The sequence below is a fragment of the Coturnix japonica genome, chromosome 11 (genome assembly GCF_001577835.2).
Source record: "Coturnix japonica isolate 7356 chromosome 11, Coturnix japonica 2.1, whole genome shotgun sequence".
Lineage (NCBI taxonomy): Eukaryota > Metazoa > Chordata > Aves > Galliformes > Phasianidae > Coturnix > Coturnix japonica.
In genome coordinates, this window is record NC_029526.1 from 1,812,293 (window position 1) to 1,839,914 (window position 27,622).

General features: G+C 48.5%; 2 protein-coding genes across 10 annotated transcripts in view; both read right to left on the reverse strand.

Annotated features, from left to right (window-relative positions):
- Positions 1-4,791, reverse strand: part of CPNE2 (copine 2) — a 36,257-nt gene extending 31,466 nt beyond the window's left edge. Inside the window, exon 1 of one of the 4 annotated variants that reach the window (XM_015873697.2) lies at positions 4,393-4,745. The gene's annotated coding sequence lies outside the window, so the exon portion shown is untranslated. Of the gene's footprint in view, positions 1-506; positions 525-4,061; positions 4,334-4,392 lie in introns of those variants that run through there. The other 3 variants (XM_015873694.2, XM_015873695.2, XM_015873696.2) reach the window with 3 other exon arrangements.
- Positions 4,792-5,291: 500 nt separating this feature from the next.
- Positions 5,292-27,622, reverse strand: part of NLRC5 (NLR family CARD domain containing 5) — a 34,187-nt gene continuing 11,856 nt past the window's right edge. The window contains exons 8-48 of one of the 6 annotated variants that reach the window (XM_015873643.2): positions 27,246-27,329; positions 27,082-27,165; positions 26,138-26,227; positions 25,826-25,876; positions 25,321-25,386; positions 25,018-25,101; positions 24,486-24,569; positions 23,981-24,070; positions 23,289-23,354; positions 22,732-22,809; positions 22,284-22,367; positions 21,786-21,869; positions 21,154-21,243; positions 20,982-21,029; positions 20,493-20,558; positions 19,378-19,461; positions 18,787-18,870; positions 18,221-18,310; positions 18,050-18,112; positions 17,780-17,863; positions 17,221-17,304; positions 16,722-16,811; positions 15,987-16,052; positions 15,809-15,892; positions 15,648-15,731; positions 15,017-15,103; positions 14,577-14,657; positions 14,226-14,309; positions 13,696-13,776; positions 13,033-13,116; positions 12,645-12,728; positions 12,481-12,564; positions 11,744-11,827; positions 10,685-10,768; positions 10,052-10,135; positions 8,976-9,059; positions 8,335-8,418; positions 8,114-8,197; positions 7,907-7,990; positions 6,891-6,974; positions 5,292-6,443 (exon numbers count right to left, since the gene is read on the reverse strand). In XM_015873643.2, the coding sequence (XP_015729129.1) occupies positions 6,362-6,443; positions 6,891-6,974; positions 7,907-7,990; positions 8,114-8,197; positions 8,335-8,418; positions 8,976-9,059; positions 10,052-10,135; positions 10,685-10,768; positions 11,744-11,827; positions 12,481-12,564; positions 12,645-12,728; positions 13,033-13,116; positions 13,696-13,776; positions 14,226-14,309; positions 14,577-14,657; positions 15,017-15,103; positions 15,648-15,731; positions 15,809-15,892; positions 15,987-16,052; positions 16,722-16,811; positions 17,221-17,304; positions 17,780-17,863; positions 18,050-18,112; positions 18,221-18,310; positions 18,787-18,870; positions 19,378-19,461; positions 20,493-20,558; positions 20,982-21,029; positions 21,154-21,243; positions 21,786-21,869; positions 22,284-22,367; positions 22,732-22,809; positions 23,289-23,354; positions 23,981-24,070; positions 24,486-24,569; positions 25,018-25,101; positions 25,321-25,386; positions 25,826-25,876; positions 26,138-26,227; positions 27,082-27,165; positions 27,246-27,329 (3,301 nt within the window). In that variant the 3' untranslated portion in view covers positions 5,292-6,361. Of the gene's footprint in view, positions 6,444-6,890; positions 6,975-7,906; positions 7,991-8,113; positions 8,198-8,334; positions 8,419-8,975; positions 10,136-10,684; positions 10,769-11,743; positions 11,828-12,480; positions 12,565-12,644; positions 12,729-13,032; positions 13,117-13,695; positions 13,777-14,225; positions 14,310-14,576; positions 14,658-15,016; positions 15,104-15,647; positions 15,732-15,808; positions 15,893-15,986; positions 16,053-16,721; positions 16,812-17,220; positions 17,305-17,779; positions 17,864-18,049; positions 18,113-18,220; positions 18,311-18,786; positions 18,871-19,377; positions 19,462-20,492; positions 20,559-20,981; positions 21,030-21,153; positions 21,244-21,785; positions 21,870-22,283; positions 22,368-22,731; positions 22,813-23,288; positions 23,355-23,980; positions 24,071-24,485; positions 24,570-25,017; positions 25,102-25,320; positions 25,387-25,825; positions 25,877-26,137; positions 26,228-27,081; positions 27,166-27,245; positions 27,330-27,622 lie in introns of those variants that run through there. The other 5 variants (XM_015873639.2, XR_001557639.2, XM_015873645.2 and 2 more) reach the window with 5 other exon arrangements.

The following is a 27,622-nucleotide window of genomic DNA, read 5'->3' on the forward strand; positions in this document are numbered from 1 at the left end:
TTGCTTTCTGATGCACAGTCCACTTGCAACAAACATAACATGTTTCTGACAGAAAAGAGCAAAGAGAGGGAAGGGATGAGGGAAAGAGAGGAAGAAGCATTTTCAGATTGAGTCAAACTAATAAACTTTTATGGCTGGGGTTGTTATTGGAGAGACGGCTCTGCCCATCAGCTGGTTCAGTACCTTTCTCCAATAGCCCTCCTTGGCTCATCCACATTATCTCAGAACCTCAAACATCATCATCCTCCCCCTGATAAACCATCTGTTTGGCATGGAAATCCCAATTCATTAGCATCAGTTGTTTGTTCTGCCTGGGCACAAGTGTCAGCAGGCGCCCATGCTCTGCTGCTGCTGGAGATGGAGCAGGGATGTGGGGATGGAATGGGGATGGAGCTGGGACGCTGCTGCTGCTGCAGAGTAAGGGGAAGGAGGGGAACGGGTTCAGCTGTCCCTATCTGCCCAGGGCTCTGACATTTAACCCCTCTGTATCACAAACCAATGCTCACCCAACCAAACGCTGCCACTCCCAATTGCCAGCAATCCAAAATGAAGCACAGGTGAGGAGCCCTGCTGCCGTATCCTTGAGGAGAAACACCACCTGGTTCTTTGAACAGCATCAAAAAGGGTGAAAGAAGACCTCCCAGCCCCTTTACCTCCCAGCCCGGCTGCCTGCAGGCACTACCTGCCTGCTCCTCTCCAAGCCCATGCTGCCAGTTGCAGCTAAAATAAAGATTTTTTATTATTATTATTTTAACACCCAGATCATGCAATCTATGTCCTAAAATAGCCAGGCCTGTTCTATTTCTGCTGCTGCCTTCAACAAGCACACACAGGGCAGCTGTGCTGGCATAGATGGGGTCCTGCTGGAGCAGGGAGATCTGGGTTGCGTTTTTCCATCTCTCCCCTTCCCCCAAATCTCATCACTGCTTCACACAAAGCACAGACAGCAAATGACTCACTGGAAAAAGCTTTTTCCCAGGGCTGGCTGGCACCAGAACATCTGAGTGTGTTGCACATTGTCTGCAGTCCAACCCTGCCTCCCATCCAGTGGCCTAAGCACCCATAAGGAAGGGGAGCGGTGGCCATCAGTTCCCAGAGCCTGAAATGAGACCTCTCCATCCTGCCCACTGTGTCACAGGGGTGCCCAGTAAAAAACTCCCCAGGAAGACAAAAGGTGCCACCAGCCTACGATGGCAGCAAAGATGATTTTTCTATCAGGGAGCTGCTGACACAGGCCAGTTCTGCACAGTGGATGGAGATGCCCAAATGAGGTCTTGGCCACCTGTATCACCCCTCTTGCAGCAGCATCCCTGGGCCAGGTGATGGCACACATCCACTACCTTCCCCCAGGGTGATGGGATGCCTGGAGCTCGGAGCTGGCTCTCCACATCTATATTCCAGCCTCTCCTCTCTTTTTGTTCTCATCTCTCTGCATTCACCGCCCTAAATGAAGTCCTCCGACTCACTTGGCACCCGCAGCCAAATATTCTACCAACGTATAATCACAGCTGCCAGCTTCGTGCTCATTGTGCTGCCACGTGGTTCCCTAATGCATGCCCAGCTCACCAAAGAATGGCTCTGGGCAGCAGGGAACACACCTGTCTGGTCCCTTCACCCCTATGTCACACCCAGGAACACACTATGGCATCTCTCTGACATCCAGCACTGCCCACAGCAGTTGCCTGATAACCAGCCCTAAGCATAGGGTAGAGAGAGGTGTTCCCCATCTGTGGGTTCATACAACTCCAGCAGTCCAGCAATTCCTTCTCCTCCTCCCCCTCCTCCTCTCTTCTTTCCTTCCCCTCCTCCCCTCCCACTCCTCCTCCCTCCCTTCCTCTCTTCCCCTTCCTCATCCTCCCTCTTCCCTCTCCTTCTTCCCCTCCTCCTACTCCTTCCTTCCTTCCTTCCCATCTCCTTCTTCCTCCTTCTTCTCTTCCTCCTCCTCCTCTTTCTCCCTCCCCCATAGAAGCCCAGCGAGCAGCACATCTCACCGACCACATCTGCAGCACTAACAGGGAAAAAAAAAGAAAAGCGAAAGAGAAAACAAACCGCCCCAAAACTCGGACACGGGGTCAGAGTTTACGTTACAAAAGGAAACAGATGCGCAGCTCTTAGGGAAGCAGAACAATAACAGCTCCTCATAGGGAGGGAGGGTGAGCACAGAGCCTAGAGTGGGACAGCGGGCTGTGATGTGATGCAGAACATGGGGGGCTCTTAATGTTAACAGTACCCTCGTATTTCAGTTATTCCTCTCTGTAGGAAAGAAGGAATCAATATTGCTCTCTTCATAGAGAACAGAAGGCTTCTCTTTTCCTGGGGAAGTGCACCGATTCCTGCAGGACGGCACAGAAGCCATGACTCAATTTACCCACTACAGCCTCCTTGTAGGGGAGAAGCAGAGAACAGGAGAGATGGCAGCCAAGCAGGTAGTTCTGGGTTCACACAGAGGACATCTCTGAGCTCAGTTCTGTAAACAAACATGGTCACGGACAGGATTATTTTGCAAAGCAAAGCGTTTGCAGTGCAGCCTCACCCAGGTATCACAGTGGACTCACCAGCCTGCACCTGGTGCCTGTAACAGCTCAGTACATGAGCGTGTCATCAGCCCATCCTGTTGGAACTGTCCCTGCACCCAGACCCTTGGCTGGGTCACAGCTTGACTATTTCCATCACTTTTTTCCCCTCCAGGATCATCTCTCACTTGTTCCCTGCTCCTGGAACAGCCCAGGTGGGTCTGAGTGCACCACTGAGCAAAGGGAGGGCTGGGCTGTCTCCAGCCTCCAACCAGGCCCCATTGCCACTCATTTGGCTGGTACACACCACAACAACCACACGTTTTCATTTAAATACACGCTTCCTCTCAGGCTCGATTTAGGGAAATTTGTGATTTAGGGCAGAAAATAGAGTGATGTCACTGTGAATGCTGGCGATGGCAGCGAACCCTCAGCAGGCTGCATGTATTGAGAAGTGAATGCTGGAGACAGATCCCAGGGCTGGGGCTGTGGGGTGTAAGGAGCCAGGAGACGCCATCAGCTGCACTGATGCCTTCCCACCCTGATACGAGATGGAAACTATTTGTTCCTTCCAACCCCAGGACGCTTAGTGTATATTGGCTTATTGAGAAGCTTATCTAATATATTAAACCTCAAATTCTCTTCTTCCAAATTGTAATTGAATTCCTATTCCCAGCCAACACGAGGCAGAAGGGGGAAAAAAAATCACTTCAGCAATGAGAAATATCCTTAAGCATTTTCCAACATCATACACACCTGCAGCCCCCGGGCCCCTCCACCCCACACAAGGGCAGGACTTGGCAGAGAGGGGTTTCCCAGTCAGCCTCCAGCAGCAGCAGGGCTGGTTGTGGGGCAGGAACCAGGGCTTCCACCACCCTATAAACAATGTGTCCTATCATGATCCCTAGCCCACATCCATTAGGGTCACCATAAGCCAGCCGGGGCACGCACTGGGCTTGCTGAACAGCCAGAAGTTCAAAGCCTGATGCTATAAAAAGCACTAATTAAGTTTTGTGCAATGCTCATTCACACCAGTGCACTGACACCGAGGCACAATGATGCTGGGGACAGAAGCCAAGCAGGAGGGCAGCGATGGAGGAGGCAGTGATGACAGCCCTGCAGCCGGTGCTCAGCCTCGCACTGCACACAGACAGAACATCAGCTCTCAGAACCCACCTTTTCCTTTCCTAAAGGATTCCCTCCCCACAGCCCGGCACGAAGCTTCACCCTGATAGGGTTTTGTGCAGCAGGGACACGAAACCCCAAACACTGCTTGTAAGGGGACTGAAGCCTGGTGGATTCACGGCTCCTTTAGAAGCCACCGGAGGGAATGTTAAACTTGCTTGGAATGGTTGTGCAGAGCTGGACGTGTCAATTAGCAGCAAAACTTGTGTTCCCAGCCCCGATTTGTTCCCATCTGTAACACAAGCCCCACAGTGCCCAATGCTTCCTCCTCAGCTTCTGGAGTCTCGTGCTGGATGTAAAACCCAGGCGATCTGGTCCCAAAGGCCCAGACAGAGCAGACAAGAAGCACAGCCCCCAACTCACCTGCGCCCAGCCAACAGCCCGAGCTGTGAAGGATGAGTCAGGAACCTCCACAAAGGTTTCAAAGAAGCCGTAAGGAGTTCTTAGCGGAGCGACAAGGAGGCATTTTGCTGCTGCTTTCAGCCGTTTGGTCGCTCGGCTCCCTCCCAACAACGGCTACCACCAAATAAATCCACCTCTCCTGCTCCTCGCCCACCCCAGGACCGAACGGCTCCCACACAACGGGGCAGTGCGGAGCGTTCCCATCGCAGAACCACCACTGCCGGCAAACACCTCCGACATCAGCCGGCCGCACCACCACCGCTACGCCCCGTCCCGTCCCGTCCGCACTCACCGCACACCGCGGGCTCAGCTCCTCGCCATGGCCGCTGCCCGCCGTCTCTGTGGGGGTGCGGCCCGCAGCACCGCCCCCTCCTCCGCCCCCTCAGGCGGCCCCGCGCGCGGGGACCGAGCGGAGCCCGGTGAGGAGCCGCCGTGGGCGGGAATGGTCCGGCTCGGCCCCGAGCCCTTCGTGGGCCCCGCTGGGTTTTTGGGGCGGTGATAAAGACGAAATCACGTCGTAAAGGATCTAAAAACGCTCCAGGCTAACGGTGTGGGTGGGAAGGGATGCGGGGAGCCCTCAGCTTCCACCCCCGGAAACTTTGGGATTGGGCACGGAGGACTGGAGGCACAACGGGACGGACCGGCACTGACAGGATCAGGCTGGGACCGGGGGTGGGACGGGATCATCACGGGTAGAAAAGACCCCCGAGGTCTGCCAAGCAACAGCCCGCCTTCCAGCAGCTCTGCCCTCGTCCCTCAGCGCCTCCCTGGGCAGCCCGTCCCAACGTCCCACCACTCTTTTCCTAACACCCATCCTGATCTCATCCCTCATCGCAGCTCCTCGAAACGCTGAGATTTAACACAGCGACGTGTCAGGCCCGAAGCAGCCGATACAGCAAGCAGGGCTCTGCTGACACCTGGCGTCCTGCGCTCCCTCTAAGCAGCCACAATCGGGGCTGATGGATGCCGGTAATCGGGGATCTGGGGGTGAACCTGGAGCTGTAGGGGACCATGGAGCCTTCCCAGGCACTGTGTGATGCCTCAAGCCCAGGGCAGTGCTGCACTGATAGCCCTGAGTTTCCACCTCGCTCCCATTCCTGCCCTGCAGTTTGCTCTTTCCAGGGCAAACGCTGCTGTAAACAAAATTCCATGAGCTCACCGCAAGGATGAAATATTTGCAGCACAAACGCATAAGGAAAACATTATAATACAAGTTAATAAATAATGAGAACCACATAGCTGCAATGCAAGCTGTCGTTCCATGCAGACAAGGGGCAGCTGTGGTCGGTCTCATTGGCAGTACATCAAACTCAGTGCTTGGGATCTTCTCCCTTTGGTCTCCACAGGTCCAGCAGCCGCACGGCCAGGCTTTGGGATTCAGTGGTAGAGGCCTGAAGGATCCTTTCTGCAGTCCACACTGTGGTGTGTCAAGCTAACTTATCCCTCACATCACCTCAAAGACACAGCGGGCCATCCAAACGCCACCAAAACCCCGCAGAGCTGCACAGGAAAGCAGGCGTATCTTCTCACAATGAACAGTCACAGCTCTCTTACAAGCCTCAGTACTTTCAGTTTGCTCACTGAAATACATGGCAGTATCAGCCTACCCATATAATATCTCCATGCAAATACAGATCACTGCCCGACCATCACTGCTGGACAACCATTGATCCATCATTCACTTTACAATAACACAAAGGCTTTACCAGGAAACAGAAGCAGTTCTGCAGGAGGGAAAGCCTGCTATGAAGCAAACAACCTACATTACAGCCTTTAGAGCTATCTTACAAAGAGCTACACACAGTTTCCAAGCAGCTTGTTCCAGTGCATTCGTATCTGTGTCAACAGTTCACGGTTCTGTAAGAAAAAAAGACATCCTCTCCTGGAGGATGTTCATCCTTTGATTGGAACATCCTGGAGGTGTTGCAATCTTGATTAAAGATAATGAAGCATTCTGCTTGTTTTCTGGAAGTGTGATCAGATGCATCTCATCATCCCAAAACTAGCTGGAGAGTTGGTACAGTGAGAATGCTGCCTGCTCAGCAGCGGTTCTTCAGGCTTTTGGTTCACAATGAAAGCTCACCATAAACAAAACACACCTAAGTGCTCACATCTCATCCAGTGCAACGAAGGAAGACATAATCACAGGTTTTAACTGGAGGAATTCTGGTTTCCTGTGTTCTTCAGGATCCCTTTTAGTGCAATTCTTGAGGTCAATGGGAAACAGAGAGCAATTGCTATCAGGCGAGGCCTGTCCTTTGCTAACAGAAGGAGAAGCACAGTCTTGGGTCTTGGCTTGTCAAACTTTCAGCGAGGTCCTTGGGCACCGGGTTGTCCCACAGCCTGCAATGACAGCAAACACAGAATGCAGGACTTGGTGTGGTGGGCCAGGAGGTGGCACACCCAGCACAGCAGTTAAATGGAAGAAGCAGCTTTGGGTTCTTATCAAAGCTGGTCCGAAAGTGAGACAGGAGCAAAGCAGGGTCAAAGTTCAGCAACACAGCAGCAACTCAGCACACGCCTGCCTGCTAAGATGGGCTCAGTGATCGAGGTTGGGAGAGGCCTAAGCTTTGAAATGCCCTCAGGCCTTTTGTCCCAGGACTCTCTCTGATCCAGCAAACCCCCACTTTCCATGGCTTGTGCCTGGATGCCCTGCAGCATCCTAGTCCATGCAAGACAACCTGGGGCAGCAGGCCAGCACAAGTCACATCTCTCCTATGATGGGTCACCCCATTCTCCTAAATGGGCCAACACTCGGCCCCAGCCCTCAGTAACACCTTATGAACTCACCTTATGAACTGAATTTCTGGGCACCTGACAAGTTCCTCTGCCAACCTGGTAGCACCACGGGCACCAATGCGATTTTTCTCCAGGCTGTGTTAAAAAAAAAACAAAGAGTTTTAAAAAGCAAAACCAAATCAAGAGCAGAAAACAGCAGAACCATTGCTGCCTCTTTTCTCTTGTCTAAGAGCTACACTTTTGCACAAGCACAACCACGTTCCACAATGGACACCAGCCTCGTCTTGATGACCGCAGCCCTATTTATACAAGAAGCACGCACTGCTGCCCACAGCCTCCTTCTAGCAATAGGACTTGTAAGCTCTACTGCATGTTTTCCCTGCCCAAGACAAACAAAACTCAGATCCTGATCCCGTGAACCACAAACTATTATTTTTGTCCAGCTGAGGGATGGAAGGCACACACCACATGTTCCAAAGGGCCAAGGGGAGGGAAGCAGATGATGGTCCCTATCACCGAATAGTGCTGCACTGTGATGCCACTGGATCAGACCTGAATGTGTAACATTGAATCCAGCTCCAGCACAGGAGCAGCATCAGAACTTCCCATGTTCTCCCATGGCCCAAGGCCCACAGTTAGGCCACAACAGCCTGGGTTATGTATTTCTTGCCCTGCCACAGGCTGTCTGAGAAGGGTACTCATCTATCCAGACCACCCTAGGCACCAAAGAGAAGTAACAGACTGCAAGCAGCAGCTCACTTGAGACTGTTAGATGATATGGCTCGACCTCAAGGAATACCATTTTGTCTTTCCTGAAGCATAGGTCGGATAGCGTTTGCTTAGATACCCACAGCAAACACATCCAATTAAACAAGTCTGCCTCAGCACCTCTGTGCTCTATGCATCATCCAAGCAAGGCTGGCCTTTGGCAGCAGGCTAAGTAAGCATTCAGATGGCAGAAGCCTGTCCGCCTGCTGCTCCTACATTAATCCCACAGCAGTACTGCAGCTGAAGGCTCACTGCCACAAATACAAGTCTTCTGGTGCTACTCTCAGGGCTGTACTCACTCTAAGATCTTCAGTTTTTCCATCCCTGGGAGGATGCTGGCCAACGCTTGGGCTCCTCCATTACCAAGGGTGTTCCAAGACAATCTAAGACAGACAAGAAATTCCAGCCAGTGAGTGAGCCAAGCTCAGCTGAGGGCACTAAGTTCTGGCTTTTACTTAATGCCTGAGATACCTGTGATCTCCATTCCCACCCATTCCCACACTCACATTATCTCCTCCACAGCAGGGCATTGCTGGAAGCCACGAGAGAGTAATTTTGAAGCGTCATCAGTGATTCCACAGAGTTTCAACCTGAAGCAGAGGAGAGAGGGGAAAAAATAGAGAGGGTGCAATGTGCTGGCATCAGAACCAGTGGGAATCCGGCACCAGCACCACCTGCTGCAATGCTACAAAGCTCTGCCCAAGCAGTTCAGTGCCCTGGAACTCACTCAATCCTCCGGAGGTGCTTGAAGTGCAGCAGTCCCTCAGACAGGGCACGGATACTTCCTTCCCCAAGGTTGTTCTCAGATAAACTGTAAGAACAGCAGGAAACTGGAATTAAGACATGACACTAGAGGTGGCAACTGGTGTGTCTTAAGAGGAAACAAAGGTAAACCTGTACATCGAAGGGAGAATGGGAAGAAGATGTGGATTGAAAGGCTCAGGGGCAGCAGTAAGTGCTTTCCAGCCTTCACAAGGGTGTGCTGCTCTGCTCTCATTTACCAGCAAACATGAGCCTTGGCAAAACCTGCCCTGCTCACACCTAAATTACCAACATTCAAACTGATTTTGTTACTTAACAATATACACACAACAATTTTGAATTTAGAAGTTCTGCAACTGCCCAGGTTACTGCAGAAAACAATTCAAAGGCATGTAGCCAAACAAGGCCCAGCACTGCAGAGGCTGCTTCCTCTTACCATGCAAAGCTTGCTTAGGAGGGGTGCAAGGATTGCCTTACACAAGGCCACCCTGAGCAGGGACAGAGCCTAAATGCAGCCCCAGGGTTTGTGGGCTGCAATGCCTCCCGCCTGCAGAGCAATACCAGTCTATGTTTGGCACCATCCCCAGCGCTCCTGCCACAACCTACCTTATCTCTTCTAACAGCCCACATGCCACCAGGGCTCTGGCCAGCTCCATTCCTCCTGCTGGCCCGATGTCATTGTGCTGCAAGCTAGCCAAAGAAACACAAGTATCGGAGCGTTATTTTAGAATAAAGCTGTAATAAAAGCTCACGTATAACCTGCCAAGAAGAAATCTGCAGCATCTTTTGAATCAACACCTCATGCTGATTCCTGCTGCTGCCAGGGATACCTGGCCCTAAGGACAAGCAGCTCACCAGTTTTGCCCATGCTCAGAATAAAGGAGCACAATTAGCCAGCTGGTGCAGAAGCAAACGCTGCATGGCACCGCTGGGAGCCTGCCTCCAGCTCTGTGCACACGGGATCAGGTTGAGATGGTGAGGAACAGCCTTAGGAATAGAAGTGGATGGGCCTCAAGTCTGCAGATTTCCCCACACTTTCCAAGTGAAAACAAGAACCTACCTGGACGACTGAAGCCTCCCCTCACTGGGATTGCTTCTCTAAGTTGTGTTAAGAGAGGATGGAAAACATACTACTCTGCTAGCTGACCTCTTCTAGCTCATGCACTTCTTGCTTTGCTACTGTAATGCAGTATGAGAAAGTCCAGCATGTTAGAGCTCTAGAAAGACTCCAATATATGGTTTTAAAATGTAATACCAATGAGTTCAGCAGGAAAACTGACGGAAAGGTACCTGTTCAGAGTAGTGAAGGGCCACAAAAGGCTGCTCATATTTTATGCCTATATCACACCAGGATAGGAAGACAGACACGGTCTGTCATTTCATGTCAGTAGGTCAAAACAAATTAAAAGGGCTGCTTTACTGAAAATATAATGTCTGCTTCATCTCTAAAATTAGATTATGCAAGTACAGTCGATGGGACACCAACATTGGAATGGGTTTAGGTAAGAAATAATGAACATCATTAGTGTTTGGTGCAGCAGGGTAACTAACGAGGGTCTCTCAATCCTGAGCCCATTAAAATAACATCTGTGCAAGATCTCGGTGCAATGCTTTGGTCTATGCCTTGTTCCATTTTCAGTGCCTTCTTTTGGCCATCCAGCTAATTCCAGGCTGACACTTACTGCAGGATCTTCAGCCTGTTCATGCGAGGCAGACAGAGGGCAAGTTTCACCGCTGTCCCATCTCCAAAAGCATTCCTCGATAGTCTGGAGGGGGCAGAAATGAAATGTTACTGAATGCAGCGAACTGCAGAGCCTCATTCCTCAACTGTGTGTCATCCACACAACCCTGTGACCTCCATTCCTCACCCACATGTGCATGGAACTGTGCCGAAAGGAGCTGGGGGTGGGCAGAAATAACAGCAAGGCCTGAAGTCCCGCAGCAGAAGTTAAGGAGTGATGTAAAACCTGCTACATTCACAGATATGTCTCTGGCCACCACCTTAACACTATGAGGGTCAGCCAGAAAACACTGCAAATAATTCAGATTTGCTGTTCCTAATTTCCTAAGCACCACATGTGCCCATGTGCCTGTGACACTGGTGTTCAACTGCAGATCCATCCCCACCGATGCAGGCGGTACAAACCTCACACACCCAGCACCAAACATTCCTATCCCACACAACTGTTTAGCTTACTCTCCTAAGAATCAGTGCTAAAACTGATTTTGTCCTCACTGTAGTCAGATTAGACTTGGTTTCTATGCCTTAATTTTTGCCCTGCTTCTTGAAGGGATGCTAGAAATGACTGACTTACATTAGCTCCTCGAGGTGTTTGCAATTGGCCAGAGCTTCCATCAGCTTTTCTCCTCCAGCAGGAGTAGGACAGTTCCCTGAGAGGCTAAAATAAGCACGAGAGACTCTCAGTGACAGAACAAGAAGCAGAACATACCAGCTTAAAACACCTCACCGTAGTCTGGGATAAAGGGAGCCTTGGGGCTCTGCAGCAACAGGTTACATGGAGCTGCAGCAGTTTGTCCTGAGACACGAATCTCTGGAAGATGGCCCAGAAGATGCGGAAGGGAGCACTGTGACAATGCCTAATCAAATCAACCACTGTGGATGGATGTCCACAGGACCCTATCTAGTTTCTATGTTCATTTTCCTCAAGCACTGACCCACACACGGCCCAGCAGACAGCCAGCAGGGTGAAGGAGCTGTTCTTCCACTCCCAGACAGACCCTTTTTCCTCATTTCAGTCATTTTCAGGTTTTTAACTCCAGAGCTGAACTTAACAGACAGTCTGAGTGCTCTCAATCTTGTTCCCTCAGAGGAGGAACCGCATGGATTTACATGTCAGAGTGAGAACCTCATCTGAAGACAGTACCCTTGCTCTGATGGATTCCCAATTCCACCTCTACTTCCACCAGGAAAAGAAGAGCAGCGTAGCAACTCCAGGATTACTACTCTAGGAACCCTGCGCAGCCTAAAGTAATGCACTGCATAGATATCAGACTTGTACAATTCCACACAAAATGTGACTTTCCAGGTCACATCCAAACTGTGGATCTCCCTTTTCAAGCCACAAGCAAAATACAGCAAACGTCCACCTCTGGGGATGGCTGCATGAGGACAGGGATGTGACCTTCACTCTCAGCCTCTGCACTGGCAGAAGAATTCACTGCCAGACCCAGATGTACACAGGGATGAGAAGGAAACACCTTCCATTGGTTTTGTATGGTGTCTTCAATGAGATGGAAAAGACTGGAAGGAGGCGGAACGCTGTAGGCAGGAAGGCAGCTGAGGGCTCCCTGCCAGGCTTCCCCACCAACTGGCAACAACACCAAATCATTGCAAACAAAACAAAGTGACTCACTCGATTCTCTTCAAGTTTTGCATTTCCAGCAGGACAGCAGCTATATTTATCAGGCCTGCATCTCCAATCTTGTTGTGGCCTAAACTTCAGAAAGGAGGGGGGAAAAAAAGGCTGTGTTGTAAAGGAAAAATGCTAGGCATCACAGTAAGGCATCTTATTTAACATCTCACATCTGCTGGATGATCACTCTGACCTTGACGGCAGAATCAGAGCTGCTTGTCTTAACATTCTAGTGAAAGACTCATAGCTGTTAATGAGGCATTAAAAAAATTACAAGCAGCAATCAAAATCACCGGGTCTTGTTAAAGGGTGGGAAATGACTTCAGCCAGAATTCCAAGGCACAGCTGGTCTTCCAAACTGCTGTGGTGGAGAAGGGACAGGACCTGGCTACGGGGACATGGGGTGGGGTAAGAGGGCAAAAAGTCAGAGCAAGCTGTAACCAAAAGTCTTTTCAGAGCAGAGAAGTGATGGATTTGAGGTTCTAACAGGAGAGAACAAGGTCTCTGGCCTCATAGATTTCAGAGGCTCCGCTTAACCCACCTGCAATGGAGCGGCATTAGACTAAACTGATGCCCTTTTCAGCATCAGGCTCTGATTTCCCCTAACCCAAGGCACCTTACACACAGAATTCTGTAACCACCTTGTTTTTGTGTATAAGCAATTCAGATCTTACCAGATGTCAGCGCTAAGGGTCACCTCTCTGCTGAGGAGAGGCTGCAAACAAGGAAAAACTTACTTGATTTCTTCCACGCAGTGCATGCTCCTCAGGGCTTCTGCGAGTCTGGAGCAGCCATCATCACCAATATTGTTATGGTTCAAGCTGGAAAGGACATCCCCAGTAAAACATCTTACTTTTACTTGAGAGGATGGGCTAGCAATGAGCTGTGGTCACACACTCACATCAGCCTCTTCAGAGATGGCATTTCACAGAGTCCAAGCACAAGTTTAGGAATGGCAGCATCACCGAGCTTCATGTGGCCCAGGCTACAAGATGGAATAACACGGGAACAACTAAGTGCTCATGGGCAGCCACGTGGGCACACAGTGCAGCGGAGAGCAGCAGAAGGGCAAAAGAGCAATGGAAGTGTATTCTAGTCCCAGTGAGTAGGTTTCAATCACACTGGATTGCTTTTGGATGCCGATACAATACCAAGAATCCCAACCCTTGTCTCTCCCACCCATCCTTCATTGCAAGTAAAAAGGAAGTGCCACTTTGGAAGAAGAAAGAGAGTAGTTTGATTAAAGCTTCAAGAAAGGTAGAGCAGACACCAGCATCAGGTATACTCACTTGAGCTCTTCAATGGCCTGACACCTCTGCAAGCCTGTGATCAAACGATCAATTCCAGTTGGTGTAAAACTGCAAGAGGTCAGCCTGCAAAACAGCAAATCAAATAAGTAGAATTCTTAGCACAATGCAGAAGAGGAGCTTACTTCTTCACTGCCCTACCTCACATCTACTGCACACAGGGCTGTGAGGACTGGGTAGGTCAGATCTCCAAAACACAGAATGTGTGTGTGCCAAATAGCACATAATGCCTCTGGCCAACCAACCCCCAGCCCTTCACTGAGCAGAGATACCCTCTACAAGTCTGCCTCTCATTTACAGGCAGCTGAAGAGGGCTGTGAAATGGATTCAATGCTGTTTATACCAGACAATCTATTGTACATATCAGGGCAGTATAAAACAATTTACAGTGCATACAATAGCCAAGGTCTCCTTCTCAAATTGCTTCCATTTGGAAACAAAAAAGCAAAAACCTCAAGACGTGACACCTCTACAACCATCCATAATACACACTGCAGAGTGCTGCTGAGTGCACAACCTCCCATGGCTCAGCAGAGATCACAAAGCTCATGGCCATACTCCAGACAATTTCAGAGAGGATCAGGGTGGGGCATGGGGTTGAACCAACTGTAAAGCATTAGGAAGAAATCCCAGCTGGAGACATACTCAAACTTCTTCAGATCTGGAAGAGGTAGCAAAATACTGACTAGCATTTCTGTGTCATCGTGGAGCTCAACATGAGACCATCTGCAAGAACAGAACAGAGAAGATGATCCACCAGTGACAAAGGGTCTGTATTAAGCCCACAGCTAAAGCACCTTTATTGCTGGGACACTCATGAAATGTCAAGATATTAGCACATGATGAGGCCTCACAGTAGCTCCCAGCCACGATAGGACTGCACAGATCAGTTGATCACAGGGGAGAGCCAGATGGTTTCAGGAGATACCCCATGAAGCCTCCGTGGGGTCTTTTCTATTATCCAGTACACCCAAACACTGTATTTAGGGGAACTAGAGGACAAGGATGGACCTGGAGCAGCCATCACTACTAATGCTATCATGCTTCATGTTGGAAAAGACATCCCCAGGAAAATCTGTTACTCAGTATGAGAATAATACATCCCCCATCCTGACCACAAAGAGAAAATCTACTCCTTTTCCCCCAGAAGTCCTCTGAGATGCCCAATGACTCACCTCAGCTCCTGAAGCTGGGTGCATTTGTCACGAACCCTTTGGTAGAAGCCAGCCTGTTTGATTTCTGGCTCATTCAGATTCAATCTGTGAGACAAAAAAACACCACCAGCATCAGTGGCGATCAGCAGTTCCCACTGCTGTACACAGCGTTCCCTCTGCAGCAGCAGGAGCCTGGAGACAGGCTTAGAAACTGGTCAGGGATTTGGAAGTGCCCTCTTTGAGCAAGCTTCCCTCTGCCTGTGCTGTACAGAGGTGTCCCAAAACATGGAGGTGAGAGCCTCAGATACTCTGAAGTATTTTTCATCACAAGGTGAGCAGAAGAACAAGCTGAACAAAGAGATGCTTTCTCACCTGCTAACGACTGATCCCACTTTCTCCAGGCAGTGTGGGAGCCTTACACCTAGCTGGAAGAGGCTTTTCTCTTTACATATCCTGCAAGGCAGAGATTAGAGGACATCATGCATTTACTTTGCTGTCCAGAAAAACCAGGAGCACTGGATGGGGTAAAGATTAGCGTTCATGCTAACCACTCATCTTTGAATGGATGTGCAATATTTAAACTTGTTCCCTTTCTCCCATGGAAGATCAAGAACAGCATTTCCTTTCCACTGATCCTTCTAAAGTAGGTGACCACAAACTTCCTAAGAACTTCTACCCACCGGCTTACAAATGCAACACAGACAGAGAACAGAGAACAAAAGAACAAGTGAAGGTGCTGGCTTCAGTACTGTTCCCTTAAAAGATCCAGGCTAAAATACCTACAAGATACTAGAAGTGGAGCTGATACTTACGTGAATACAGTGATGTTTCCATGGGCCTGGACAGCCAGCTCAAGAAGGCTCCTGACATTCAACTTACATACCCAGGGCTCTTCTATGCTGCAAAGCACAACACAACTGAACTGCTTTATTCACACACACAGATACATCTCTGTCGCTGGCAGCTGAGTGCTCAGCAAACCATATACATGCAAAGGCTGCTTTGCTGATCAAAGTAAAGTCTGCAGAGGAAACAGGATGCAAATGGAGAGCAAACAGAGGAGGATGTAAACTTCAACTGCTGTCTGCTTATCACTGACAGCAACGAGAAGAATCCTGGCCCTCTAATGTTAACCAGCAGAACTGCAGGATGCTCTGGCGAGGACACAGTGCAAAGGTGTTCAGGCAGAATTAAACCCCTCTTTATTAGATGGGTGGAAGTCTACAAAATCAGAACAGTTTCTTGCCACAGTTCTACATGATGCTTCGTAATGAATGAAGGAGATAAAGCTGTAGTAGAACTCAGAGTCCAGCATGGGAATTTCTCAGGTCATCGCTACCCATCTACTGGAGCGCAGTTCACTGTTGCTTTTGATGCAAGGAGATCTTAAAACTATCACACCAGCCCCACACCAATATCTAAAGCAGCACAGAGACATCATACCTGATTTTCAGAGGACCTGGAGTTTTACTCAGTGAACATAAAAGCTCTTCTGCAGCATCGACTGTCACGTTGTTGTTGGAGGATCTAGAAGCAAAGATGATGAATGGCTTACAAATAAGCCCAGTGGGTCCAAGCAGACCCTCCATCTGCTGTTCACTCACATGTATTCTGTCAAACTGGTGCAGTTATCCAGGAGCAACCACAGCTTTTCCAAGTGCTCTGGCTGAAAGCTGCACTCTGTGAGCCTGAAAAGATGCAAAAGAAGCAAGGTGTTAGTTCTGTATGAACAGTTCAGGCTTTCTGACTCAGAAATCTCAGGCACAAATCTGTCTTGTTTACCTCAAAATCCTTCTTGGGTCATCTCTGCTTATCACCTTGATGATTAAAGTTGTCTTGGAGCACAGACTGCACAGAGAAGAGACGTGAGTGCATGATTTGGTGAGAAAATAACACTTTACCCGGTGGTCTGAGTTCAGTAGTACCTCAAACTGCAGACAGCACTGACAGAGTGGCCCAGCTCAGTATGAGAAACCAACTCAGTGCTTCAATAAGGTCTCACTAATGCAAAGACAGCACTGATAGTAGAGAAGCAATCCTGACCTGCCCTGCTCTCATCTACCTCCTCCTACTCCTGCACTCCCTGCTCCTCTGCCAAGCTTTGGGGAGAGCTCAAACAGAAAACTGAGAGCTGCTTAAATATAACCCTGCCAAGAGATCTGGCACCTACATTCAAAAGCAGGAATGAATGGAAGTGCCCTTAGTTCCGTTTGGTTCACAGAGACAGACTCTGAACTCTCAACATACTAAGTGAATTGGGAACCACATTTTTTAGGAAGCAGATGCTGCCCTTGCACTGAGGGGGTTTATTTACAGATACAAGCATAACAAGGATTATAATGGATGTAACCTGAATACATGTGTCTTTAGTCCATAGGGCCAAGTAGTTTTGTGTATAACGTTCTGCTAGCTTCCTCTTTGGCAGCCATGTTTTCTAAACCCAAAGATCACGAAGTTTAGGATAATTAAGAGGAAAAAATGTAGGGAAGAGTCAGGAATCAGTGAGGAGATACATACCTGACCTGAATTTCACTGGTATTTCCTGCAGTGGAAAATGTATTTATGAGATGCAGAACTCCATGCTGAGAAATCCTATTATGGCTGAGACTGCAAAGAAGAGAACAGTAAGGTGTTAAGATCCAGGGCTGTCCCCAAACTCTTTAGGCAGAGAGGTGAAATTCCAGCTCAAAATTCAAGCTGGCACTGAAAGCAGAGCAGGAAGAAACCCCTCTGAGTCACAGCCAACTTCAAGAAGACAGTGAGATGGTGAACTGAAGACTTGGGGGACTGAGTCAGTTTCTACCACAAAACATATGGAGGGCTCTAGAGCTGTACTCTGGCTCACCCAGACCTTATCTCCCAAGGTAGGACTGGACAAGAAGCACGACAACCACCTTCAGGAGGAACCATGTTTGAGAACCTTTCTGCTCTGGCACCTCCTGCTCCATTTGAGCGCTGGGCTCAGGAAAGGGCTCAGGAGCTTCCCTGTGCCTGCAGATTCACAGCAGTTTCTTACTTGAGAGAACAGGTAACAGGCACTCGATGCAAGTGGTCCAAGAGGAACCTCAGGCCTTCATCTCCCAGCTGATTCCTGGAGAGACTGAAAGGCAAAAGGACAAAGCTATGAACCCAAACTCGAGTTGTAATGCTACGCTGAGAAGCTTCAAAGGAAAGAGGTGCACTTTCTGGATCTAGACACCCTCCCAGCCTTTTAAGGTTTCTCCTTTGTGAACTACTGTCCTACAAAAGAACCAAATGCATGAACTCTGGGGCAAGCTCAGATAAAGAGCTCTGAGTGCTGTCTCAAAGAAGAGCTCAAAGAAAGCAACAGATACCCCACAGTGGCCACAGAGTGAAAACCCCAAAGAAGCTGTCCTACACAAGCTCAAGCCCTCTTAGAACACACATAAAGAATCCATATGATTACCAATTGATTTCTAAATCAGTTTCTAAAGTCTGACGGAAGACACACACACACACACACAGGGAAACCAGGGTGATGCTGAGCCGTGCTGACCCAGCTCTTCTGGGTGACTCCTGCTCAAGCTGATGGTGACAACGTGGAAGCCACTTACTCTAGCTCTGCCAGCCACCTGTGCTGCTCCAGGACACTGCAGAGCTTCTCTATCTGCCTTTGGCCGATGGCACAGTCAGTCAGCCTGCGTGAGGCACAGCAAGAGTTAAAGCCCATCCAGCCACTGAGGCTGCTGAATTGCGATCCAAATCCTTGCTGACAAAAGCCAAAGTTCCCTGACTACCACCACCCCCCCATACAATACAATAGGATGTTTGAGTACTTGCACAAGCCTAATCAGAACAAACGACTACCATGTTACAGTCAGTACCTGCAAGTTGTCTTCTGGCTTTGCGTGCCTGTTCTTAAGTGTAAAAAAGCATTTTGACTTGACCTAAAGCAAACAGAAAGGACAGTCCTTCAGCAATGCTCTTCAAAGAAGACAGCTTTGTGATCCCTTTCAAGCTGAGCTGCTGGGCTCCAACCAGCCTGAGAGTCTTACCGAACCTCCACCCTTCTGATGCGCTCGCAGAGATTGATCGAGTTGGCAAATAAGACAGCACAACATGGGGAGAATGTGTTGTTCCTAATACTGAAAAGGAGAGGGGAAGAAAAAAGAATGAAGTCAGCTCTCAGGAAGACACATGGTTCCTAGATACATGGCACAATTTTCCCACTGCTTCCTCTGAGATGCAGAAGCCTGGATCCACCCCATTTAATTCAACACCACTGAGTGAAGATTTAAAGGCTTTGACCATGGGCACCTGTTATGGATGCTGGAAATCAAGCTCCAAGGGACTGTTTAAGCAAGGGTTATGGGGTACATGGGGCCCAAGGCAGGTATTTGGCCTCTGATCTTTCCATCTACCTATGAACTAATAGAAAACATTCAGTGCCAACTTGGCTCTCAAATAAGAGGTGCTGGTGTGAAAGTGTTCTGAGTGAGCCTGCATTTTCTTTACCTACCTTGTTAACTTACTATTTCTATTTAATGCTCCTAAAGTACAATTGGCACATTCTAAATGAATCCTTCATGGCAACACTCAAAGCAGAGACCCCAAACGTTACCTCAGTAGTGTCAGCTGGTGGAGGTACGGCAGGAAGCTCAGCAGTCTCTCAATGCTTTGGTCACTCAGTGCATTTCCAGACAGACTGTAAAACAGAGAAGGAAATGAGTTACAGGGGAACCTGGACAACTTGTGGGGATATCTGTGATACCTCCAAGGACGTGAGATCCATCACATCCTAAAAAACTTGTTTTTCCATGAGTAGATTATAAAGGGCTGCTACTGATACAGCATGTAGTGCTGTTATTATGCTGGGTGCTTTTAATTATTAATTTTCATTCTCAGCAAGCAGCATTCATCTCATTTCCCTGGTGCACATCTCCTGCCTGCAGTGACCAGCTTTTCAGGAGTTCATGGCTTACTGACCAGGTGCTCTTTGGATATACTGTAAGCCCGAGCCTTCAGGAACAGAGGCTAACACTTATGTCTGAGAAATACTATGAGGATGCATAAGTGTTCTGTGATGTTTACATACAGGCATAGCAGGTTTAGGAGAAACACAGCTCCATGAAGGAGAGCTGCTAACCTCACCTCTGAATCAATATCTGTTGGCTGCAGAGACAGACAGAGTTGCTGAGCACACAACACTTACTGGATTTCCATCAGCTGGGTGCAGTGTTTCAGTATCTGGCACAGCCTGTTCACGTCCTCAGGACCCACCGTGCAGTCCCTGAGACTGAAGCAAATCAAAGCACTCAGAAGCTGAACATTTCGCATGAGCACAGCGTGAAGACGTCCCCTCCATATCCCAGAGCCACACTCCTTAGGACAAGGCCCTTTGCAACCCTCTTACTATCACTACATATATTTTGCTATCTGCAGTCTAGGACTGTGGAGTCAAAATCTGGAACAACCAGAGGACTTTTACTGACTCTGAGTTGGTTCAAGAGAGCCTGGCTACCAAAATACCATATTACTTCAGGTGTTGCCCCACTACAGATACGTCATTGGTACTTGAATTGTCTGGACAGCACCTTAAGCTGCTCAGCACTATCATTCCTCACAGAGCAGTGTTGAGATGGAACCTCCTGTCTCATTCTCCAAGAAGGAAATCACAAACATCTCACTGGCAGGCCTCCGTGGGATGAATGCAGTAGTCAGCCAGGCTGCACATCATTATCTATGGGTACAATCTTTCCCTGTAGAGCACGGCCAAGCAAAAGATGCACTATCTATTTTCACATACACACTTGCAGCCAAGGTCACCCCAAGTCTATCCCAAGAAGGTGTATTATTCACCCATCTGCCTCTAGCATATGACTGCGTCCCTCTGGTCACCCCACAGCACAAAGGCTGCTGGCCTAGGCTGATGCCAGCCAGCCTGATTTGGGTGAGGCTTTGCCAAATTATGCCAGCAAAGACCTTGTGACCAAGTGTTATTTTGGGGTATGGACTCCCCAACCAGCTTTAACAGGGAAGAAGACTGAAGAGAAAGAGATCAAAGACAAACGTATGCCAGAAGTGGCTCCACGTGGAAGAGCTGCCACCTCTCCTTCCCAGACCCATTTCTTCACAATCAGTGGGATGAAATCAGGGGAAAGAAATCCCTTCCCTCTGAAGGCAGGCTGGGCACATGAGAGTTCCCTGTGCCCAGGGAAGGAGTAACAGCTGGAGGCACAGGTCTGGTCCACACGTTACACTACAGACAGGTCCCACAGCCAACTCTCCCTACATTCTGTGTGACAAAAGGAAGTTGGGCTGACATACCGAAAGCACTGTCCATTTGTCACGTGCTTTGGATGCACCAGGAAACTTCTGCTGGTCCTTCTGAGCCTGCGGAAAGAACAGTTTCCTCCATCAGCTGTGCTGATGTCATTGCCCGTGTGCAACTGCAGAAGGGCAGTGGCCTCATGTTCCAGTCTGCCTCCAAGCTCCACCTGCTCCTCCATCATCTTCTGTTCCCAGAACAAAACAGGGTCTTAGAATCCCTCACCCCGCCTTCAGAGCACGGCATCTGTGGGCCATTGCGAGCCTTTGCTCTGATTTGGCATTTCCCTCATTGCTGGGGTTCTGCTGTCTGCTCCACAGCTTCAACCAGGCCTAAAGGATCACCCCGCTCCCACCACCACCACTAGAGCTCGATGCCAAACAGCTCTTTAATTAACACAGCCTGGGGATACACACATCTTCATTTACATGAGACCTTGTAAGGAGGAGTTGGAAAGGCTTTGAATGGACCAGTGGATATGATTTTACCTCATTCTGTCCCCAAAGGTTAGATGAACCACCTGCACGCATCCTAATCTGTAACCAGAGAAGAACAGAATTAGCATGGAGTTTGAAGTCAAGAGCTTCTGTGTTACTCCTGAAAACACACAGCTTGAGGTCTTATAGGAGAAAATCACAGGAAAAGTACTCTTGGTCATACCTGAGGTCCATTGTTTTCATGTGTTCCAGTGTACGTAAGGACTGAGCTAAGAAGAACACGGAGCTTAGGGAGATCCGATTGTTATTTAGCCTATGTGACAAAGAGAGAAATCAGCTGTGACAAGCAAAACTACCAATTTATACCGTGTCACCCAATGATAGACGTCATCATCCAATGCTCTCGGGTGCTTCTCTCTCACCCTCCTGCCTGTGCTTCCAAGCCTCTGAGTTCTGCAGACACAACTCCCATGGAGCTGAGCTGTGCAGATGACCCAGCCCAGTCTACAGCTCAGAGCAGACTGCTCAGGACATCGTTTTGAACATCTCCAAAGATGGAGAACCCACAGTCTCTCCGGGCAACTCCATTCAGTGCCTGACTGTGCTCAACAGAAATGTTTTCTTCTTTGGCTTATATGATAACTCCCTGTGTTTTAGAATAGTGTTGCAAGGCAAGAATCTGTACTGGGATAGAGATGGGGAAAGACCAGAGGGCACAGCACATCCACTCTTGCAAAACACAAACTGTAACTTCACTTGATCCTCACAGTGCTTCCTAAACATAGACTGTGCTTCCAGTACTGATACTCCCACAAACACCCATCCCATGAGTGAAGAGAAATGTGAGCTACTCACTTGAGTGACCTTAATGCATTCAGATTCGGGAGGAACTGCAACAGCTGAGCAAGTCCTTCGTCTCCCAGGTAATTATTTGAGAGGCTAGGATTTAAAGAAAGGCATTCAATTTTCACAGGCAAAAACAACAGGCACAATCAGCTCTTAGTAGCAAGAGCTGTGAAAGCAGAACACCTGCATTTTTCACCCTCTGCAGGTTTGGTCCCAAATGGCCCCAAGGCCAAAAACACAAGGCAAGGTTGTACAGCTTCTGTGCCACCTGAAGGCAGGCTAAGTGATCAAACAGCCCCTTTCTGGATGTACAAGCTGTGACCTTTACCTTCAGAGAGCACTACAACTACATACCTCCCTGACAAAGGATACCAACCCACATAAAGCTGTGCCTATGTGCCTGTGCCAGCTTTATTCTCTGTACAACACACTGGCACAGACAAATGGACTTTTCACAATACCCCCACAGATTGCAGACAGAGAGTGTAGGAGTTATGAAGGACTCACTCCAGCTCAGAGATGCTACTACATTCCTTCAGGACTGCACACAGCTTCTCCAGGTTGCTGGCTTGAAATTGACAATCTGTCAATCTAGGGGAAAAAGAGAAATCAATAGCCCAGCTACCAATGCATTTCCCCTACTAACAGCAGCCACCACCAGTCTTCTCCAGCTGCCACGTGGCAGCTGACACAGTACTGCACCATCACCACGCTGGTGCTGTTAATAAGAAAGCACAGCCCACAAGCTATTTTGACTGCTGTAGAAGACGACAACCACAAACCACAGAGCTTCCAGAGCTGCAAGCTAGAACCGTGAGCACAGTGACAAATGACTGAATGGGTTTTAAACAGTTCTCTTGCAATTCACCATTCGAACCCAGAGCTGTAAGTTTCATCAGCTACAGTGTACAGACGTAGGAAACGAATGAAATACAACAGACATTTGCAGCAGTACCTTATTTTTTTGGAGGGCATTGGTGTCTGGGTTTCTTTGTCATCCCGTTGGTCATCAATAGGGTAGAAAGGCTCCTCCCTACTAAGTGAGCACAAAAGCAGACAAAGATAAAACACTCAGGCTTTGGTAGTTTGGCAGATCCCCAGAGCTCACCTGGCTCTACCCACACCCATATCTTGTCCATTGCAGGCTTTTCTCTCTTTCAGTCAGTATCCCAACACTCTGAGAGTGCAGGACAAGGGGAACATGACAGACTAAGCTAGAGTTTGATGGAGCATTCAGCTATTACTGAACATTCTATGCACAAAGAGTGTCTTAGCAAAAGGAACCCGGTCATATGTAAATGAAGCATCCAAACATTACCCGGTGCCTTACAGGAGCTAGCAGGAAATATCCAAAACAGCTAAGAAAACCAGGAGAGGGTACTATGAACAGATTCAGAGCATAGGAGGAAAGAACTGAAGTGTCCCTCTTGGTGCCAAAAGAGGATGTAAGAATGAAACAAGATGTTGAGAAATAGAAGAAAAACATCCCACATCTGTCCACGCACACTCTACCTAGGAGGAGGGGAAGCAAATTCTCCATCTTCTACAAACTTCATGACTGCAGTTTTATGATAAAGGCTGAGAAAAGAAGAAAATCAATCAATCAATGGCACATTTTGGTCATTTAAATTAATCCCTTTTTTCCTGAGTGCTTGGTGTTGGTGGAGATCTGCTCCTAACACCTTGCTGCTGTTCATCACTTCCACTATTCCCAAAGCAAGCTAAAGATCATCTCCACTAGTTTTAAATCCTGGTTGGATAAAAATAGGCTATACTGATAAGTCAGTTTCTCCAGACAGTTAGGAAAAGCGCAGACAAAATTGTCATGCAGGAATCCTAGGGTGTCTCCAAGGGAAAACACTAAGAGGAGAACTTGCAGCTCAGCTCCAGGAGATGTCACCATTTCTCACACTCCACAGAGACTCACTCTCAAAACTTCCCAAGGCAGAGCACAGAAATGAGACTAAAAGTCAATCCATGCATGCCCCAAAGCATTACAGGGCACGCAGTTCCACTCCTCAGCTTCTGGATGGTGGCTCAGATAGAATCAGTTTGCAATGATGTGTCATCACAGGTAAATGGTAGTAAGCATCTTTGCATGTTCTTTACCTGCCCCTATCCTGAGGTGAGTTAACACAGCTCTCAGAACCCAACTCTCACACTTTGGGGTTAATCTCAGACAGGGTTCTTCAAGACTTACATACCTGACTTCCACCTCCACCACCTTCTGACAGGTACTCACTGCCTTCAACAGACGGTAAATGCCATTAACAGAGAGCAGGTTGTGACTCAGACTAAGAAAGAAAAAGGCAAACGTGGTTACTGAAATCACACGTGCAATGAACACACAGAAGGACTGTCTTGTTGAAAGCCATCATGGCTGTGCTGCATGCTTGGACCCTCTGAGCTACAGAAGTGACACGGAGCAAAACACACAGGCCCACTGCTCCTCAGAGAGGGACTTTAATAAAATGGCATTTTTGGGTGCACTCTGACCTGCTTCTGAGCACTGTACTTTTAGCAAGTGACCAGCTTCAGCATGAACAGCCTCTCAGGATGAATCTCATCCTTCCCCAGTAGGGCTCACAGCTGCTTCTGCAGTGCTGGTCTGGGTGAGGTCTTTGCCTCCCGAACTCCTATTCAGCATCCCCTTACAACCCAAGCTCAAGAAAAAAAGGACAGTTTGGTTTTGTGCAAGGCAATACTTACTTCAGCTGCTTTGAAATTGAAATCCAAGAGAGGTTTTCCAGCACAAAACTGCAGCCTTCATCCCCAAGCTTGTTATCTGATAAACTGAAGCATTTTCCACTTAGTGGGGACAGTATAAACAACAAAGCCCTCAAAACCTACTTGCTTTCCCTACGTTTTTTTCTTATTTTATTTGCCTGGACAGGCCTTTTGTTTCAGAGCAATCTCCCCTATATATTTTTGCATGAAGCAACTCCAGACTGAGAGGTTTATCCCTAGAGAAGCAAGATTTGTGTTGGGAAGGAGGGAAGGAAACACTGGAAAAGAAAGTTCTCCACCCCAGTTTCAAGTTAGTGAACTGGAAAATTGGACTTTAGTTGTCACAGGACTCTCAGCTCATGCTGAACCTCACCAAAAATCCCTAACCAAGATCTCACCAGACACACAGTGTGCTGGGTTCCTCCCTTGGGGTCTCCCTGCCTTCTGTCTCTAACACACTCTGCTTTCTGCCCACACTCACAGCAACATAACAGGAAGGAAAGGTGGCACTTACTCCACTTCAGAGAAGCATGGGCAGCTCTGGAGAATGGACACAATCTCCTTTGCATGTTTCAAAGACAAGCTGCGAGCCTGCAAGCTGGGAACAGGAAAGGTTAATGAGCAGTGAGGGGACAGTGGGAGCTGGCATTTCTGGAGCCTTTCTCCAGATGAAGGCACTTAGAGCCAGGGCTAAGAGGGATATTTTCCAGTTTCAGCACATGCAGACAGTGCTTGTTTTCCTATTCTCAGAAAGCCAATACTCTCTGCAGGAGGCACCAACCCATCAACCAAGAGGAATTTCAGAGCCTTCTCTTACCACAGCTTCAGATGTCTAGTTGGAGTCGCACATTCCTTATTTTGTTCCCATTTCAAATCCAAAGACCTGCAAACAAGCAAAATATTTGGCCTTCAACATTCCTTCACAAAGCACCTGCGGAATTAGGAGCTGGTTAACATTTTCTCTGAGCTTTCTGGGAGAAAAAAACGAGTTGTGGGCTCTGCCCAACCCTCCCAAGCCAGGCTAAATGATTTTCAAGGCCAGAAGACCCTCATCAGGAGATGGGAGCCATCAGCACAGGGGGTGCCCATGTGGGATTTCTTTCTATTTGAATCAACACAGTATCTAGGTTCCAAATCAAAGGCTCCAGTAAGACATGGGATGCTTCGCCTTCACGTCAGACTGTGCCGCTATGGGAAGCTTTGCCGGACACAAGGCAATCAGTTCTCCTGAAGTGGTTGAGAGTGACACTGAGCTGATGGTTTAAACCAGTGTAACTGAATAAAGCACAACAAGCTGAACACAACCAAGCATAGTTTCTTACCTTGAAACTTTCCCAGATAGGCCCGAGAAAGATATTATCACTGTGTCCTTCCTGAAAATGAGATCAAAGCCAATGTTAGGACACAGGTAGAAGGATGTCATTTCTTCAGCAGAGGTGCTCAGTAAGGACCAAAGCTGTTCCCTGGGAACTTGGCCTATTGGACTTATGGCAAAAGCACACGAGCTAAGGATTAAACATTTCTCTGTCATCCTAGGCCTACAAACGCAAAATAAACTGTAAAGCGGTGCCCATTGATAGAGCCATCACCTAAAGAGACAGCATGCTGTGCTAAGAGCTCTCATGCACTGATACCTGACATGTAGCTCAGTAGCATTCTGACACGCGATGACTTCCTTTGCCAAAAGGAGAACAGCATTCAAGGAAAGATTGTTCTTGCTCAGACTGTGGATGTGAAGAAGAAGACAGGCTCAGATGCTGGGCACAGTCCTTTGTTACCCTCTGTGCACCCCCCCAACACTCTGAAAGTTCCCCAAAACCCTCAGGAACACCCCTGAAGCCACAATACCTGCAATGCTTTGAGGATCTATAACCACACATTTATGCTGTTTCACTTCCTGTCACACCTCACAAAACCTTTTAATGTCTTGCTTCTACAGAACCTCAGGACCACAGCTTCCCTATGAACCTCAGTGTAATCATAACAATAATGCTGTCTACGTGTATCAGAAACATGGGAGGGGACGTGACTTACAACTGCACTGTCCTTCAAACCTCTCTGCATGATAAGATGCTCCACTGATGTGACACTTCCCATAAGCAGTTATCCAGCATTTCAGGAAAGCAGAGGAGCAGGTGCATTCACTCTTTTCCCACTTCCCAGCAGGAACTGCAGGTATATTGGATCCACTCTCTCACACACAGGGGTATGGGAGACCCTTTAAGGGCAGAATCTCCCCCTTTTAACCAAGGTAGCTGGGCAGTGGCCTGGTTTTGCCCTCCCAGACAGGCAGCACAGGACAAGATGGCCAAAGGAAAGCTTAGAAGAGAGGAAGAGAGCCATCTGCTCTTACAGAGCTCAGACATCTCCACCTGAACCCGACCAAGGGGAAGAGAGGTGAAGAAGAAGAAGAGGAAAATGTCCCACATGTCCTCTAGTGGCACCTCTACTAATACCAGCCCTTACAGAGATATCCATCAACCCTGCTCTGATGCTCTCTTTTAAGCTCTTTCTGATGCTGTGCTTGGCTTCATACAACAGCTTATATTTTTGACACACTGAAGTCTTTTTTACTCACTCTATTTTCTTTAGCTTTTCCATTCTGGAAAACAGCTCCATCACTGTCTTTATGTCTGGATTCTGTATCCGATTGTCCTGCAAGCTGCACACAGATTGGATCTCATTAGCACCCCAAACCTAAACATGCAGCTGATTCAAACAGCACTGCCACAGCACACTCACTTTATTTCCTCGAGCTGCAGGCAGGGTGACAAAGCTCGGACCACGTCAGTCAGTCCTGCAGCTGTGATGCGCCCACCTGTCACCCTGGAAAAAGAAAGCATCGAATCAAGCAGAGGAAGGACTAGAATCCATGCAGCACATGGCAAACCCATCCCAGACAGATGCCTGCACCATACACAGAGAGGATGCTGCCTGACTCTGTGACCTGCCATCAACTTTCTGCTGCTCTTTAACCAGGGCAGAGCAAAACTCCTCCTGCTAAGAGGTAGTGGTAGAAAATAAGAGTCACAGACATCTGTGCTGCTCTGCGTGGCTCTGTATGATCAGCCCTGAGTGAGTGGTTAACCTGGGAGACAAAGACACAGCACAGGAGGCTC